The sequence below is a fragment of the Sparus aurata genome, chromosome 22 (assembly GCF_900880675.1).
Source record: "Sparus aurata chromosome 22, fSpaAur1.1, whole genome shotgun sequence".
NCBI lineage: Eukaryota > Metazoa > Chordata > Actinopteri > Spariformes > Sparidae > Sparus > Sparus aurata.
In genome coordinates, this window is record NC_044208.1 from 21,691,419 (window position 1) to 21,708,683 (window position 17,265).

At 40.7% G+C, this 17,265-nt stretch overlaps 1 protein-coding gene across 2 annotated transcripts; it reads left to right on the forward strand.

Annotated features, from left to right (window-relative positions):
- The first annotated feature begins 416 nt into the window (after positions 1-416).
- Positions 417-14,534, forward strand: LOC115573554 (deleted in malignant brain tumors 1 protein-like). Of its 2 annotated transcripts, none has more exons than XM_030404370.1 (17): positions 417-520; positions 2,536-2,613; positions 2,891-2,917; positions 3,069-3,380; positions 5,064-5,357; positions 5,458-5,772; positions 6,212-6,502; positions 7,097-7,411; positions 7,902-8,201; positions 9,926-10,234; positions 10,408-10,722; positions 11,865-12,173; positions 12,279-12,572; positions 12,683-13,018; positions 13,121-13,228; positions 13,622-13,706; positions 13,826-14,534. In XM_030404370.1, exons 2-17 carry the CDS (start codon positions 2,562-2,564, stop codon positions 13,974-13,976), a joined length of 3,813 nt encoding a protein of 1,270 aa, XP_030260230.1. In that variant the 5' UTR covers positions 417-520; positions 2,536-2,561; the 3' UTR covers positions 13,977-14,534. The 2 variants fall into 2 exon arrangements, with proteins under 2 accessions (XP_030260230.1, XP_030260229.1); XM_030404369.1 differs by lacking the exon at positions 417-520 and adding an exon at positions 2,263-2,384.
- The last annotated feature ends 2,731 nt before the right edge of the window (positions 14,535-17,265 follow it).

Sequence of the window (17,265 nt, forward strand, 5' to 3'; positions counted from 1 at the left end):
TTTTAATACATTCAACTAAAATTCTTACATATTGCACCTTTACCTGAAATCCTAAATAAACAAACAAAGAAGCAAACAGTACATGGGTATAATTATGGGAAATTATGCCAATATATGCAATCAAAATAAAAACATATTGTCTGATTTTGCTGATTTTGCATGTCTTATTTTGGGCCGTTTGAGATTGGTTGGGGGAGTTCATGCAGCATTAACTGTGGCTGTAAAGCAATGTGGTGGTGACATAAAGTTTGGTTGTATCTGTGACACTTAACAGGAAGACATTGTAGAGACGCAGTATTTTGAGGCTCACTACAGGAAATTAATACATGTAAAATGTACTGAAGCTCAGGCTTTCACAAGGGGAAGTGTTTGTCATTCCCAGTCCTGATGAGTCATGTTGACTATAAGATGCGGGACAAGAAGTGGTTCTGTCAGGTCAAGCATTTGTGAAAGAGCAAATGGACTGAGGTCCTCAGAATTATTCTATTATTCTGATGAGCATAAAACTACACATTTTAAGGTAAGAAAAAAAACATTTGCAATGTAATAATTTGTAATATGATAACAATAACATAATAATAATAAAACATTTTAAATCTTTAAGTTCGTTCATAATAATAATTTACAAAATTGCCATTATCAATTAATTCGCACCAGTTTAACATTTTTGCTATAAATGTATGAAATAAAAAAAAATGTATATCAATACCAGAAAATTACAATTGCTTAATGTCAGGATTAAAATTAAAATAAGAACGGTACTGTCAAAAATGTTTCAATGTCCTCAAAAGCTCTGCTTTATGGTGCAAATGAATGTGGGATGGATTTTGCATTAATATTTTCAAATTGGAGTTGGTTGGTTGTATGAAAACGTGTCATTCTGTGTCCCCTGAACAAAAGCCCAGTAAGTCTAAATAAACAATTAAGCATTTTATCATTTACTTTGCTGTACATGCCTCGTAACATAAAAACAAATATTTTGCTTTTTAAAAAATAATTTTAAACAAGTTTTTTTCTACCAAAAAGTCAAAATATCATCCAGATAGATAGAGAGAGAAATTTGAACTTTAAGAAAGTGCAAGGGCTTTATTCAGGGTTTAATTCTGTTTCATATGTTTTATATGTTGAGTAAGAAAAAAATTGGGTTGCGTCAACCCTGTTACTTTTAATGAAAACACCCCTTTTGAAATAACAAACCGTTGTGGAGGGTGCATCATTTCTAGGAAGTGAAAGTATCTGATTTTGAGAAAGCTGATGTTTAAAAGACATGTAAGTTTTCTCTCCTCTAAAGACATCTCAGTTATCTAACGTCTGACAGAAGACAACAAGCTTATTTTGTAAGCTCTGTTACCACAAAACTGTGTCAAAAATGATTTTGTTCTCCACATAACTAGTAACGGCAACCAATAACATTTTTCGTCAACCTGTTACTTTCAGCCCTGTTACCATTTATAGAATGACAGGATTGATCAATGTAGTTTGCTGAGGATGAGTTCATTAGTCTCACAGCCTAAAGAAAGCTGCCCTGTAGTCCGGTGTAGTCTGCGGATACTTGTATCTTTTGCCAGACAGCAGCAAGGTGAACAGCCAGTTGTGCTATTTAGCTCCCAGCAATAGTGCATTTTGCATACTTAGACCATTTCCAACTTTGCCACCTACCCGGGCTCCCTCAACTGCTGCGTAAAATAAATGAATACAATTAAATAAAGTTAGCAACTCATACACAATTCATGTTATCCAACCTTTAAAGCCAGCAGTGCAGTTGAGCTTTATCAGTTTAGTTTTTCTTAAAGATCTTGTGATGATGGGGAGATTTAGCCCAGTTTGGACCGCTTCATTGTAATTCAAAGAAAGGGGAAGGATTAGTTTTGCTATGTAGAAATTCAACTTAAACGAACTGCTGTGAATAATGATCACAGGTGGGAGGAGACGGATGGTTCGGTTTGGCAATGGGAGTCAGTGGTCTACTTCGACTTTTAATGTTTGCTCATAACAACTCTCCATTTGAACCACATTTCCCTCTTATTTTTTGCAGCTGATGATTTGTAGTGTTGATTAATCAGTGGTCCTATCATTCCATTTAAACATTATGTTACTTGTGGCTGGATTTTCCTGCTCTAAATAATGTCTTTTTCAAACAGTAAGTAGATATTGTGTAAAAATGAAATCTCCTGTCATCCCCAGTCTTTAATGATTGATCCAAATGTCAACATACGTCCAGGTTGCAGTCCAAGTCCAGGCAGCCCCTTTTATTTGTAAAAAAAAAAATCACTAGATCTGTACGTGGGACTTCTGTTCTTTGGATTTTTTTAGATGTAATCATTTATTTTAGTTTGAATTGTAATGTCATTTTAATAGCTGGCCAGACTGGTTGAATTTAAAAGGTAAGAGGGGGATTTTTGATATTGAAAAATACTGTATGGTTTCCAGTAATCAAGCTTTATTTGTTGCTCTGCTAATGACAGACATGGCTATTTCCTTTTTCTATAAATGAAGAGTAATAATACTTATTCCTATTTAACTCTACCTTGACAGCATTTGACCCACTTTGAAGATACAATATGATCTTCACTCCTGCTGAAAAACGTCATTTTGTTTGTTATCTGTCATTAGGTGAGTGTCAGTGTTTTACTTCCAGCATTTCACATTTTTCCCTTGACTTAAAAAATAAAAATATATTATCACAGCATAGCCGTTTGGTTGCAATCACAGATACAGGAGTGAAAATCTCAGTGTGTAAAAAGAAAATAGTCTTTTATTAAGGAGAGTTGCTTTTATTGACTGCATTGACTGCTCTGTATTCATTGGACAAGATTGTTTAGATATGTATGACAAATCTCTGGGTTATCAGGCTTAACTGGAACATTTTACCATATTTTTTCTGCTGCAGGTATACTGAGCCTATCACTGCTCACAGGTAAAGTAAAATCTATGTTTCATGCCTGAAAACACATGTATACTATTTAGATAATCTGATTTCTACACCATGATATAATGAAAATGGCTTTTTATTGAGTTAATGGTGACACAACCTTCAGCAATTGTGCTTTCCTTTTTCCCAATCCCAGAATGTGACAAAGTCAAGCTGGTTGGTACTTCGCGTTGCTCGGGGCGAGTGGAGGTCTACCACTCTGACAGTTGGGGGACGGTGTGTGATGATCAGTGGAGCACTGCCAACGCTGAGGTGGTGTGCAGAGAGGTAGACTGTGGGACAGTTCTTGAGGCCAAGAAAGGGGCTTTTTTTGGAGAAGGAAAGGAAGAAATCTGGCTGGATGATGTGCAGTGCACTGGTCATGAGTCGTCTCTCCTCAAGTGTCAACACAGACCATTTGGGCAAAATAACTGTGGCCATCCTGAAGATGCTGGAGTTGTCTGTTCGGGTAAGGCTGAGTTCAATCCCTTATCTCAGTTTATGTTTGCTGTACTTGACCCATTTCAAACACTTAATCCAATGGCAGAGTTTGTAGCTTTGTTACAGAAATAGTTTTGGACACTTTTGGAAACATCCTTGTTTGCCCTCTTGTTAAGAGTTGAGAAGATTGAACGTCTGTCAACAAAATCTGCCTAATATTGCTGGTACCACTGTTGTTATGATAACTGGGTCATTTCTGTTGCTCTCAGAGTCGCAAATAACAACAAAATAGGATAAAAGAAGAATTTATTCAATCATTTAGTCTATAATAGAAATGTATCCCTATACCTTCCTTTACCCAGCTGACCGCAAGCCTGGTAGCAGACAAAACAGTGTAGTGATAACGAGGTTTATGGAAAACCAATGTTGACGTAGTTGGTTTCATCATTCTAAATTCATTCATTGTGCAGTCAACATTACCTCAAACTCAAACATACAGTTGCAATTGTAATAAAGAGCTATGTGATACTTACTGTAATATATAAGAAAATACAAAGATATAGCTTATAAGCCAAATCAAAATGCATCACAACATGAGCAAACAACTTTGCTAATGCCACAATCCAAATTAACGTCCTGTTTTCTATCTGGAAGTACTCCGGCACGGCAAGACCAGATATGGGAACTATTATGAGATTGAGAAATACAGCTGTGGTGAAAAGCAGCTAACACAGCATTTATTTTAGGAACTGAGGATATTATTGCATCTCAAATTCAAAGACAATAGGTTGTGTTATGATTGATTGCAAACTATGCTTGAAACGCTTTTGTGGCAGAGTCGCAAAAGCAGGTTTAGCGTGTGATTGGCTGCTACATATGTAAAGGGCAAAGGCCAGAAGGTAGAGTTGGGGGATAAACAGCTACCAGATTACGCTTTTGACTGTGTCTATATTTGCATTAAAAAGTTCAATGTGCAGTGCCCATGACTTCACTTCATGTCACCTTCATTCTACATCATGGTGTGGTTTAAATTGCACTCCTGTAATGTTAGTGTACCAGATTAAAAAAATGAAATCAGCAGAGACAGCCGTTTCCTGATTTTTAGTCCATAGTGTGGGTCAAGCTCCAGAATGTTTGGTTATGCACTTCCCACATTGCAAGTCAATAGTGTGGATGGTTAGGCATTGTCTCATCACATCATCAAGGGAATTTTTGTAGACTTTTGTTAGTATTCAGTTTAATCCATGGTCTAACACACCGTGAAACTGTGTTAGACTCCCTCTCGAGAGATCAAGTTTGCAGACCACTAGCTAACGTAGATTTAGCATCCTCAGAAACGACCACACAACAACAATACATTGCAGTAAATGAGTCCAAATATAAAACCGCCATCAAAAAGCCACAAATAATGCTCAGAACAGCACCAAACTTCAGCAACATTAGAAATAGGGTCCCAGCACATAGTTTGAGGAATCAAACATTTGATATCGTTGCTGTATTTGTCGGAATAGATAAACAAATCTCACCACCCGAGAAGCCTTCCTTCCTCGATTACCGAGTGCAGTAGAGTCCCGCAGTAATGATCATCATTGAGCTGCGGAACTTTACTGCACTCGGTAATCGACTCACAGGGCTTCCCCACAACAAGGAAGGCTTCTCGGGTGGTAAGACTTTCTCGATTTAATTATATTTCTTCCTTTATGATTTGCAGAACACGTGAGGGTGGTCAATGGAAGCAATCGGTGTAATGGCAGATTGGAAGTCTACCATGAGGGCCATTGGAAACGAATATGCAGCAGTGACTGGGGCAAGGCAGAAGCTGATGTGGTGTGCCAAGAGATTAACTGTGGCACTGCTGTCACTCCAACTGAAGATCTACATTTTGGAGAGGCGCGTGACATGGTTGGAATCAAGACCTCCTGTTTTGGAAATGAGAGCTCGATCTCACAGTGCAAGCTTCAAGAATTCACGGAAAACTGTGTTGATGCTACGATTTTCTGTGCAAGTGAGTCAAAAACTACATCTGTAATTTTGTAGTCAACTGTAGGTGGTTAGACTGTGTGCTGTTGTGGATGACCCTCCGCTTTTTCTTGTCCACCTGACAGACAGTAAGCCACTTCGGCTGATGAACGGGACTAATCGATGCAATGGCCGAGTGGAACTCTTCCATGATGGACAGTGGGGAACAGTTTGTGATGACAGATGGGGCATGCAGGAAGCAGCTGTCGTGTGCCGAGAGATGAACTGTGGCAATGCTCTCTCAGTCAAGTACAATGCCTTCTTCGGCAGAGGTCGGGATCAGGTTTGGTTGGACGATGTTGAGTGTTCTGGTCATGAGAAATCCCTTGCTGACTGCCCGCACAGAGGTTTGGGAGAACACGACTGTGACCACAATGAAGATGCTGGTGTTGTTTGCTCAGGTAACACATGCCGAACTGTCTGTTGTTAAAATGTCAAGTACTCGAATGAAATCAGGTTGCTCAGAATCCTGATAATTGCATTTGTGTACCATGGTGATGCAAGCATACATGTATCTACTGTATGGGCATGTTGAGCCCCTGCTTATCAAACATTACTTACACATGTCTTTTTTAGTTAGAGTATAATTTCAAATCATGTTCCACGTTAGAAAATCGTCCTGCAGCCTCTTACAATTATCCTCGGTTGTTCCTCTTTTTGTGGTTGCTCTTGGGTATTAAATCACAGATTTATAAGCAGTACAATCTCGTCTCCTTTCCACAAACCCTTTCATCCTCAAAAGCAGAGGGAAATACTACATCTCAATGCTGAACTAATAACGTTCTTCTCCAGCATTTTAAATACAATAGTTAACCCTGACCCTAACTGCTTCCTTTCCAGCCTCAGTCAGACTGTTCAATGGGACTAACCGCTGCTCTGGCAGGGTGGAGGTCTCCCAGGGTGGCCAGTGGGGGAAAATTTGTAACAATAACTGGGGCCAACAAGAGTCTACAAGGCTGTGCAAGGAACTCGGCTGCGGACCTCCAAAAAATACTCACGAAAGCTTCCATTTTGGTGACACCGGACTGAAAGGGTATAGGACCACATGTGCCAGAAATGTGAGCTCTATCTCTGACTGCACATTTCAAGAAATCACAGGGACATGTGAAGGTGTTTCTCTTTCATGTACAGGTAAGACGATGTAAGGTGAGTGATGTTTGTTTTCTCTTAAATATGCTGGAACTAGATGGCACTCAAAGAAATAAATGAATACATTTCAAAAAACTCAACAGCAAAGTGTCTTTCCAGAAATCATGACCCGGCTCCACAAGATAATCAGATCTTGTTGTGAGCAGTGTCATCAAGGATCTATTTTCTTTCTACTGAACTGTATCTACAAATAGTATCACAGAGGAAGGCTTGAGTCTACTTATGGACAAAGGCTCGTGCTTGTGACAGCTGGTGACAGCCGAGCTTTAACATTCACTAGTCTAATAAGCTAGTCTCTTATCCATGAGTGGATGCACACTTCCCTCTGTGAGGTGAAACTCAAAGAAATACATAAAACTGCTCACAACAACGTCTGTGGATTACTTTGATCAAGCTGGTAGTAAGACTGTTGTCTTTGTTGTGGATTTTTTCCAGATGTATTTCTTTGGCATTTTGAACACCACAAACGGAATGCCATCTAGTTCCATTATATTTGAAAGAAAGCTGAAATAAATAGCACTGCAGATAAGAGCTAAAGTACTTGATTACTTTAAACATTATTGGACCTTTCCTCAGATATTCCACCGATAAGGCTTGTCAATGGCACTGACCGATGCTCTGGCAGAGTGGAGGTTATGCATGATGGCCAGTGGGGAACAGTGTGTGATGATGAGTGGGACCTCAGAGATGCAGAGGTGGTGTGCAGGGTCATTGACTGTGGAACAGCTCAGACGGCCAAAACGAGTGCCTTCTTTGGTCCAGGCCAGGGAGACATCTGGCTGGATGATGTCGGCTGCCTCGGGAACGAGACATCCCTCATGCACTGCAGACATGCAGCCCTCGGGGAAAATAACTGTGGCCATGGCGAAGATGCTGGCGTGGTGTGCTCAGGTATCATCTCTGTTGGGTTGTTCATTCTTCTTTATAAGCACATTATTTACTTATTTCACAAAGCGTTTCCATGCATACATTTACCCGTTGCCCATAATGCCTCCAATGAATATTTTGCAGGTTATATTATCACTGTTTGACAAATCATGGACAGATTTAAAACAAATTATCAAAATAGACATTGCAGAACCAGAGATATCACCTTTTTTATTGCACGAAATCTTCTTCTTTTTAAAAAAGCCCTGTTCCTACATTTCCCACAATTCAACTTCAATGAGTAACATCACTGGCAGTGACCTTTCAGAGTACACACAGCTTCTTCTGGAGCCACAAAAGGCTTTATGCTACTTGTTTAACATATATAATGGTACTCTACCAAGACCTGCGAACATAGTTAAATGTATAAAGTTGGTGGAGTTTCCCTTTAATCAGATGTTTTGTGTCAAAACACCAACTAACTGATTGCTTTTCACTCTCATTTGCTTTGCAGCCAACATTAGACTCATTAATGGGACTGGCCAGTGCTCAGGCAGAGTGGAGTTTTCCCACGGTGACCACTGGTCAACAGCATTTAACTTTAACTGGGGAATGAATGAAGCTACAGTGGTGTGCAGAGAGATGAACTGTGGAGATCCTGTCAAGTTCACCGGGTCATATGGTCAAGGCAGAGCCCAGAGAGGGTATAAGGTCAGTTGTAATGGCAGAGAGAGCTCTCTATCACAGTGCAGACTGACAGAATATGTCCGGACCAGCAACGATCGTATGGAAGAGGCAGCTGTGGAATGTTCAGGTAAGACTTGGTGATGTATTGAATTGAAATTTGAGTTCCTTCAGTAATTGTAAAAAGAGATAGAACTACATGATAAAGCAGCTCTTGTGCACATCTAATTCATTTTTATTTAGTAAATTATGGTTAAAGCGAAACTCTCACCAAAAAGCAACCGAGGCTTTATTTGGGATTGAATATGAGTCAAACCTTCGTGTAAAAGCATAATTACGATGAAAGAGGCTATTTTAAAATTTACCGTAGTTTCGGTTTTGGGCACGTTAATTTTGAACGGGAGTGCTAGGGGCATGATACGCTAGCATCAAAATTGCTATTTTTAGAACACTAAGAAGGCTCGACACAACATGAAACTTTGCTCGTAGCATCACCAGGGTATTACCAAGGTTTGACTCATATTCAATCCCAAATAAAGTCTCGGTTGCTTTTTGGCGAGAGTTTCGCTTTAAATACTGAGAGCAAAATGGACACTGATGGCGGGTATGCTTCAGGGAGTGGCTACCTTGTGATTGACAAGTCTCTACCGTGTTGTGTCCTCAGAATCTCGGTCAGATCCAGTCAGGCCTGAAACATGGCTGGACTTGACTTGAGACTTGAAGGCAGTAATGCTGAGGAAACTTGACTTGTCACCACAGTTATATAGAAAAACACTGCTCTGACCCTTGTAGCACCTGAAGAAAATGCTATTTTATTTTGTTATTATTCATTTTACATGTCTGTCAGTAATAGACAGTATCAGCTTTGCTGTTTGAGTATGTTTCATTATGCTTGCCAGCAGGAGGCAGAGTTGGTGGCAAATGACTGTCAGCCAAGTAGTAGAAGTAGAAGAGAGTTTTTTTGTTGAGTTTTTTGAAGAAACCTGCGCTGCTGCGGTGAAAAAAGTGTGTACCCCGTACTGCATTGACCGTCTTGAGTTGTGTTGTCAGTTTTGCCACGGAGTAATAAAGGTGAACTCATTCCTGCACCAAACGTTGTCGCTTGAGTGGTGTAACACCATTTGTTTATTGCAGAACGCTGCCCAATGAGAATCTTATAAGAAATCACGTCTCCAGAGTGAAGACGATTCCAAATTCAAATGAGCGAATCCTTTCATTAAATCATCAATTAGTCCAAAATGATATCAAAAAGCAATAAATCAACATATTAACACTTGTTCTAAACCAGTTAATGGACAGTGCAACTGCCACTGTGGAAGGAATTTGAATAAATAAGAAGGGTCTGGAAACCCCCCTCCCCTCCATCATTTCAGGAAATAGGGGCCCCCAAAAACAACACCTTGCATAGGGCCCCCACAAATCTACAAACGGCCCTGCCGGGGATGCAGTTATAGTCACATGCAGACTGCGGTTGGGGAAATGCAGACTGAAATACACAGACAATCGCAGGCTTGTACAAACAGGCTGCTTCCTGTTAGTCAGACTAAGCAGTGAATAGTCCAGTAACTTAATAACTAGTTTATGTTAATGTTACCTCATGATTCAAATAATAAAACAGATAGTTTACGTAGTCAAGCAATAACTGAAGGATTGCTCAAATCACAGATGGGACTATGCAAGGACTAACAGTGATGCAAGCAATTCCTATATTCCATGCCTGCCCACACAGTTATTGCAATAATCAGTTACATTATGTACATTGTCAGTATATAACGAGAATCACTAGTATATAAACAAACATCAAAGTTAGACTGCATGTACCGTGTTCATTCACAGAAGAACTGTCATTCTTAGGTAACGTCAGGTTGTCCGGTGGGCACAGCCGTTGCGTTGGAAGAGTGGAGTACTATGACAAAGGCCAGTGGGGGACTGTGTGCGGTGAATCCTGGGACATGAATGATGCAACGGTGTTGTGCAGACAGCTGGACTGTGGGAGGGGTCATAAGATTACCACCATGGCTGAGTACGGCATCGGCATAGGAAAGAACTGGATTGATCAAATTGAATGCAATGGACTGGAGTCGACACTGGCTCAGTGCCCACAAAGACCGTTTAGAGACAGAAGTTGCAACGCCACGTCGCTTGCTGGTGTTGCCTGCACAGGTAAGAAAATCTACCAAAAATCACAAAGGATTAAACAGTTTTGTTGATTGATGTTGAGCAGTATTCCTATTTTTTAATTATTCAGCTTTTGTCACTTAGTTTTAACTAAACATATTTAGCCACTTTCAATCTTCTGATACCAGATAATCATTTTAGTTTATTTTACTTCACAGGAAGTTTGGAAGTCCGGCTGGTCAACAGTAAGGATGAGTGCTCTGGCAGGGTAGAGGTCCGTCATGGTGACGTGTGGCAAACAGTTTGTGACACAGACTGGACTCTAAGTAAAGCTCAGGTGGTTTGTGACCAGCTTGAATGTGGAACTGCATTGAACGCTCCAGGCGCCGCCCATTTCGGCCAAGGCAGTGGATCAGTGGTGGAGGCCAGCGATTCATGCTTTGGCAACACAACATTTCTTCAGCAATGCTCAGCCAACGGTTTCCGGAGCTCAAGGTGTGGGCATGACCATGATGCTGGTGTCCAATGTGCAGGTACAGCCTTTTAAACATGAGAAACAGTCAAAACTGTGTTTTGCCTCTTGTTCCTATCGTTAACTGTTTGAGCTTTGCTGTGTAAAACGATGTTCAATCCGAGTTTTTACACCAGAAGGCTGTTTTCACATGTGTTGAAAATGTGAATCATTGAAATCAGATTTTGAAGAATGGCGAGATGTAGCAAGCAGCTAGTTAGCTTAGCATAAAGACTGGAAAATGGTGAAACAGCTACCCTAAATGAATCATAAATCAGATATAAAGAGCTAAGTAGTGAGTTTATGAGGTTCCTCTTAGGTTTTGTTCCTTTTGGACAGAGCCAAACTAACTGTTTCCCTGTTTCCAGTCTTACATGCTAAGGTACCTAGCCACTTGCTCTATTGATATCTCACAGTATGGTATCAATATTTAAATTGAACGCTCAGCAGGAAAGCATTTAGAATATTCTTCACACTATTTCTCTGCTTTGATATTTTATTTGGATTACTCAAGTGACCCATTGAGTCATATTGCACATAACTACTGTTTTGCTATCAGTGGGGGCCTATTATGCTTTCTTCCCCCCTGTCCTTCAGTGTTTTACATAGTTACTTGTGCATGTAAAAGATCTTGAAAATTCAAAAGATCAAAGCCTGCACCAACAAAAGCTCCTCTCTCCTACAGAAAACACTGCACCTGAAGAGACCTTCAGGCATGTGTAGTTGACCAATGAGAGCCGACTGGGTATTCAGGAGGGGGGCCCTTAAAGAGACAGGAGTTAAAACAGAGCATTTCAGACAAAGGGGCAATACAACGCTGCAGCACTGGACAGTTTTTTTTTGTGTTATTTGAGCTTTAGAGCATGCAATCCTGTTCTACTGTAGAAGTAACCTCCCAAAAATATATTATTAGACTGAAAATTAGCTTAATATGTCTCCTTTAAAATTAAATCATCATTAACTGATGATGATGAAAAGAACAGCAGTGTTTTCCAAATATAATATGAAATGTCTTTACATTGTTTAAAAATTAAAATCTATGTGTATCAATACAAGTAAATTCAATTCAATAATCCGAATACACTTTTATCATTGTATAAAAAAGCATGTTTCAAGGATTGTCCTTTGCATTTGGACTCACTTCATTTCTGTCCTCATATGCAGCACAGATCCGGTTGGCCAGCGGCTCAAGTCAGTGCTCTGGCAGAGTGGAGATCTTCTATAAAAGCCAGTGGGGAACTGTGTGTGATGATGAATGGGAAATGGCCAATGGCGATGTGGTATGTAGACAGCTTGGCTGCGGTCACGCAATTTCTGCTCCTACAAATGCCCATTTTGGTAGAGGCAGTGGTCCAATATGGCTGGATAACGTGGAGTGTACAGGCCAAGAGTCTGCTCTGTCACACTGTAATCACAACGGATTTGGAGAAAATAACTGCGGGCATGGTGAAGATGCTGGTGTTATCTGTTTAGGTAAGAGGCCTGGCTCATTCTGACTCTGTGAATGAAGTCTTTACCTCAGATAAAACTGCAGCAGCTTTTATGACCAAACTAACTAAAACTTACGCTCTGTTTCAGGTGCTCTAGAGAAGCCCCAAATCACTTTTAGTCCGGCTACAGATGTAAAATGGGGTGAAAAAGTTGAAATCACCTGCACCGTTGTATCAGAACACCTGGGTGGGACATTCATCCTGAGAAAGATGGAAGGAAATTTTCAAATGGAAAAATACTCCCAAAACGAAGCTGCAACCTTTGTCTTCCATTCAGTGGATTTCAGCCAAAAGGGGTCATACTACTGTGAATATCAGAAGAAGTTGGCCAATCAAGTCATCTATTATCCTCAAGGAAATGTAGCTGAACTCTCCATCACAGGTCAATCATTTTGTGCTTTGTTTGTCCACTTGAACATAATTGATAGAAATTTGACTGTGCAAGATTGCAAACATAAATCTGATCTCTATGAATCTCTGTCTGTTCTGCAGTGAAAATGGACATACCCAGAATCTCCCTGACATCTCCTCATGCAATGGTGATCTACAGCCCGGACAAAATATCGGTCAACGAAGGCAGCAGCTTCTCCGTCACCTGCTCTACTCATTCGTCATATTCCGGAGGTTACTTCTATCTGAGAAAGTCCAATATGACCGTCACAGAGGCAAAGCCTGCATTTGGCCACTCTATCTTCTACATGGCGACCTTTGACTTCCCTTCATTACAATATGAGCACCAAGGAGAATATAGCTGTGTCTTTGGTGTTAACATCTCCAGCATGTCCTTCTGTTCCGTTCCCTCGAAGTCACTACAAGTCAATGTAATTGGTGAGACTCAAAAGCCCTTCAGTGTTTGTCTTTCCAGAGTGATCATGGTTGGTTCTCCCCTTCCCTAACACTGTTACTTCTTCTTTCCTTTAATCCCTGCAGTAGCCTCGTCCTCTTCAACTGTCGCAGGAGTTGTGGTTGGGCTACTGCTGGTGCTACTGGCGCTGGGTGGCGGTTACTGGTTCTGGAGGAAGAGAGGTCTGGGTGCTGGTAAGTGGCAGACACACATTATTTACATTACATCAAACTACATATTTTGACAGCATGAAACCATTTTTTTCCAGTCTCCCTGCACAGATACACTTTTGTTTGTTTTGGTTTTTACAACCCTCAACCTCACTGTTTTAGTTCAGTCCTTCAGCTGAACAAGAGGCAGACAGAGACGGACATATTTACACACTTAGCGCAACAACTTAAGATTGGGACATAATTGTTGTTCTTAAAGCTTGATGGGATGACCCCAAGTTTCTAAGAAAAACAACAAATGCATGTTTAAAAATTACATAGCTGTAAACAAGTTGATCTGGATTTCACCTGGATATTATTCACCTCGAGATGTTCTTTCAAAAATAATGTCACAGTGATTTTATGCTCACTTTTCAGGTACCTTGGTTCAGTTTAGTAACAGGTTTGGAGGAGCAATAACAAACGATGTAGATGACAGAAGCAATGGAGCATTCGATGGAAGGTATTTAAAAAAGAGAACGAATCTGATGCTATTGGCAAAGATTTACTTATTCTATTTTACAGCAAACAACTTGAAAGACACCCCAGTGATCACATTGTCCCTTTCCTTATCTCCCTCAGTACTCGCACTACCCAAGTGAATGAGAATGTGTACACTCGCAGCCCGGTAGAGAAGAAGGCTGACGCTGATTTGGATAACTCTGTCGAGAGGGTCCCTGAGGACCTGGCTGGGAGAGTGTGTTACGAGCTTGAACCACTCGTTGTCCCGTGATGGCAGAATGACTCATGAAATGATGAGGTTTCACTAAATTCAAAGAGCAAGTTTCAGGTCTATCACACCTGTAACCACACCCAGAAGTGATGTCACCACGTACTAACACGACCTTGGAGGAAACAAGATTTTTTTGGCTGGCGTGCCTTTTTTTCTTTAAGCTAGACCACAGGAACACTAGGGACCTGTTTTTTATTTGTTGTTCCCTTGTATTTTTATGTAAACAAATAATTCAGAAAACTACCAACTTTACAGGAACTCAATTAAATGCTGTGTGACTTGCCGTATCAAATTATGACGTAGAAAAAGAGATTTGGATAATCCACTTGAACAATAACATGCATGATGCTTGTGTAAATGGGCAAATGTGTGCTTGTAACATTTATTTTACTTGTTCCTGCAGTGATTTAGTTTGTTCCTGTGAGATTCTGATAATCACAAAGTTTAAGTCTATTGATCTGCAGGAATATACTGATTACATTGTCTTTGTGTTACATGATAATCTGCTTTTTTGGTGTAAGTGAGTGCACTTGAATAAATGTGTTTTTTCTTACCTTATCATTTGGCACCGTTGTTTTTGAAAGCAAATGCTGACAAATGCTATTTTACTTGTTTTAATCCAAGCTGTTTGCAGGTTGCATAGTGATGAGGTAATGTGAAAGACCACAGAGCATCTTATTTCCCCTGACTGTGAGACCCATCAATTCATCCTCTGCTAACACTATTATAACTATTATAACCCTATAGAAATAGTCCATCTTCTGATTTATTGACCTCCATTATAACTAAGATAAGTATTAGCGTCAAAGAACGTTGAATATTTTGAAAAAGTTTAGTGGGATTTGAAAGATGAATAACACTTTAATATTTCAAAGTTCCTATCTGGAGGAGTGAATGAGTAGCTAGTTTAATTGAGATGTTCAAACCCAATCCAAAAGAGTTGAGTGAATGTAAAATGTAAATAAAAACAGATCATTATATATAAACCAAAAAAATGGTAAAACGTTATATTATATATATGTTTTTTTTCAGTTTTTTTAATTGTGTACATTTCAAAAAGGATCTGCAAACGATCACAATCTGTTTAATGTTTTTGCACAGCGTCTCAACATTCACTAAAAGAAAGGAAGGTTTCTGTAGCAGTAGCTATAAGAAAGGCTTGTTTATGTGAAGAAAAGTATGTTGCCAGCTCAAACTAATTCAAATGTAGTGTCACTTTTATCAAATACATTTTCTTTAGTGACTTAGATTTGTTTTCTCATGCTAAGTCATATCTTCTGTGGAGGCTTTCTTAAAGTCCGTGTAAAGCAGTGTTATGAGTTTGTCACACCACAGAAACATGTGTCATTGACCACTGAGCCAAATTTGAAAGATTAAAAAAGTTGCCAAGTATTTAAAATTAGGTCTCAAAATCATGGAAAAACAAGCACTTGTCTCTGCTGTGAAACGCTGGGGGCGTGTCAGTTAGAGGCGCTGGAACTACGCCCACGCGCGGGAGGGGAGCCACAATGTACTGTACAAGGACGTAACCTACAGTAACAATGGAAGCTAGTAGCGTCATCGGACGGACCCAGCCCGACCTGTTTGAGCCATCAGAGCCAGAAAGTGACTCTGAGTCAGACACTGATGGTGCTCAGCCTTGTTCCTCACAGTCCATGTTTTACATTACACACAAATGTAAAACCCCAGTCTACATATAATTCCTTGTCATAGCTATATTGGTGCACATAAAATATTACCTGTAGATTATCATTGTGCTGTCAGTTGGACTCGCTCAGGGAATGAGGCCAAATCGTGTCATGATTAAAGGTTGAATATGTAATATGCTTATTAAAAGCTATATTTTTTCAAAAATAATACATCCACGGGGCGTTTAGAGGGGCGCAGATTAAAAGTAATGCGTTTCCTTGAAAAATTATATTTAGTCTGAAATAAATACTTTAAGAAATTTTGACGGGTTCGACAATGACTTCCTGTTTACATCGTACCGGCCAAATAGCAGCCGGCATTGCGGGTTGCCAATTTCGCAACCTCGGCAATGCTCGGCAAAGCTCGGCACAGCTAGGCTGACACTGGGTAAAATGGCGGAGTCTGCAAGCTCTTCAGAGCCCCAGCGAATGGTGCGTTATCTGTCCCAGCAGCTGAGTGACCGGAGAAGAGCAAAAACCAGAGTAAATATCGGTGAAGCATACGTTCGATGGACTCAGGTAAAGGATTTCCACGGCATCAAAACACACGCGGAAATGGCGAACTTTCTCCTGGATCGGTAAGCTAACTCGCTTGCTAACTTAGCTAACGTTACCTGTCGGTCAAACTCCTCTGCTATACTTATTTTCATTATATCACGTTGATCCTAGATATGAGAATACTGATCGTGACCCATCGACCTCCACACCCAGTAAACGGAGGAAATGGAGGAAACGGAGGCGGCTCAATCCTCCTGCCCTGTCCAGTATTGCTGGTTCACTTTAACCATTGCGGTCAGTGGCTATAATACACACACTCGGCAGCAAACCTGGCAACCCGACCGCTGGAATTACTTTTTTGTTGTCGCGACTATGATCTTGAGACACTAGATGGCAGCATTCAGCTCATATTCCATATTTCACCTTTAAATGCAGTAACATTTGCTAACATTACATGGGCATGACAGGATACACGATGTAAAATCACTTTCAGGATTTGCACCTTCAGCAAAATGCATTTAATTTCCTAAATGTACAATATTTATAACATACATAAGCACACACTTACACTTACACGCCTGAGGATATTGACGGGAGTTCGGCCCGACCAGGCCCGCGGCCAGCGGTCCCGGTCGGGTCAGGGTCAGGCTCGGGGAGAGAATCTAAACTCTACTTACACTCTCTGGCGGGCACGTAATGCCGATGGCGGGGATGAAAGCACCTGTAGTCGGCGGAATGGTCGCAGGCAGGAACATAATGCCAGCGGTGGAGATGAGAGCATGCGCTGTCGGCGGGATGGGAGGATGCAAGCCGGGGCTGGAGAGGGTCGGTTCGGCCCCACTGACCAGCGTCAACGGACTCTTCAGATATCCAGACTTTACCTGGTGACAGTTGCTGTAACTATCGGGGGTAAAGTGGACACTGCAGAGACGGGTATTGGTGGTGATTTTTAACTCTCCACAGTAGCTCCTCTTGACAAAATCGATCTATTGTTTCCTTAAGTTGTCCTCCTTAGGAAACTAAGCTAATGGCGCCGTTACCCTGCACACTGTGGCATCCAGGAAAGATGCACGAGCGATGTGGATGAGACATGACTGTTTAGC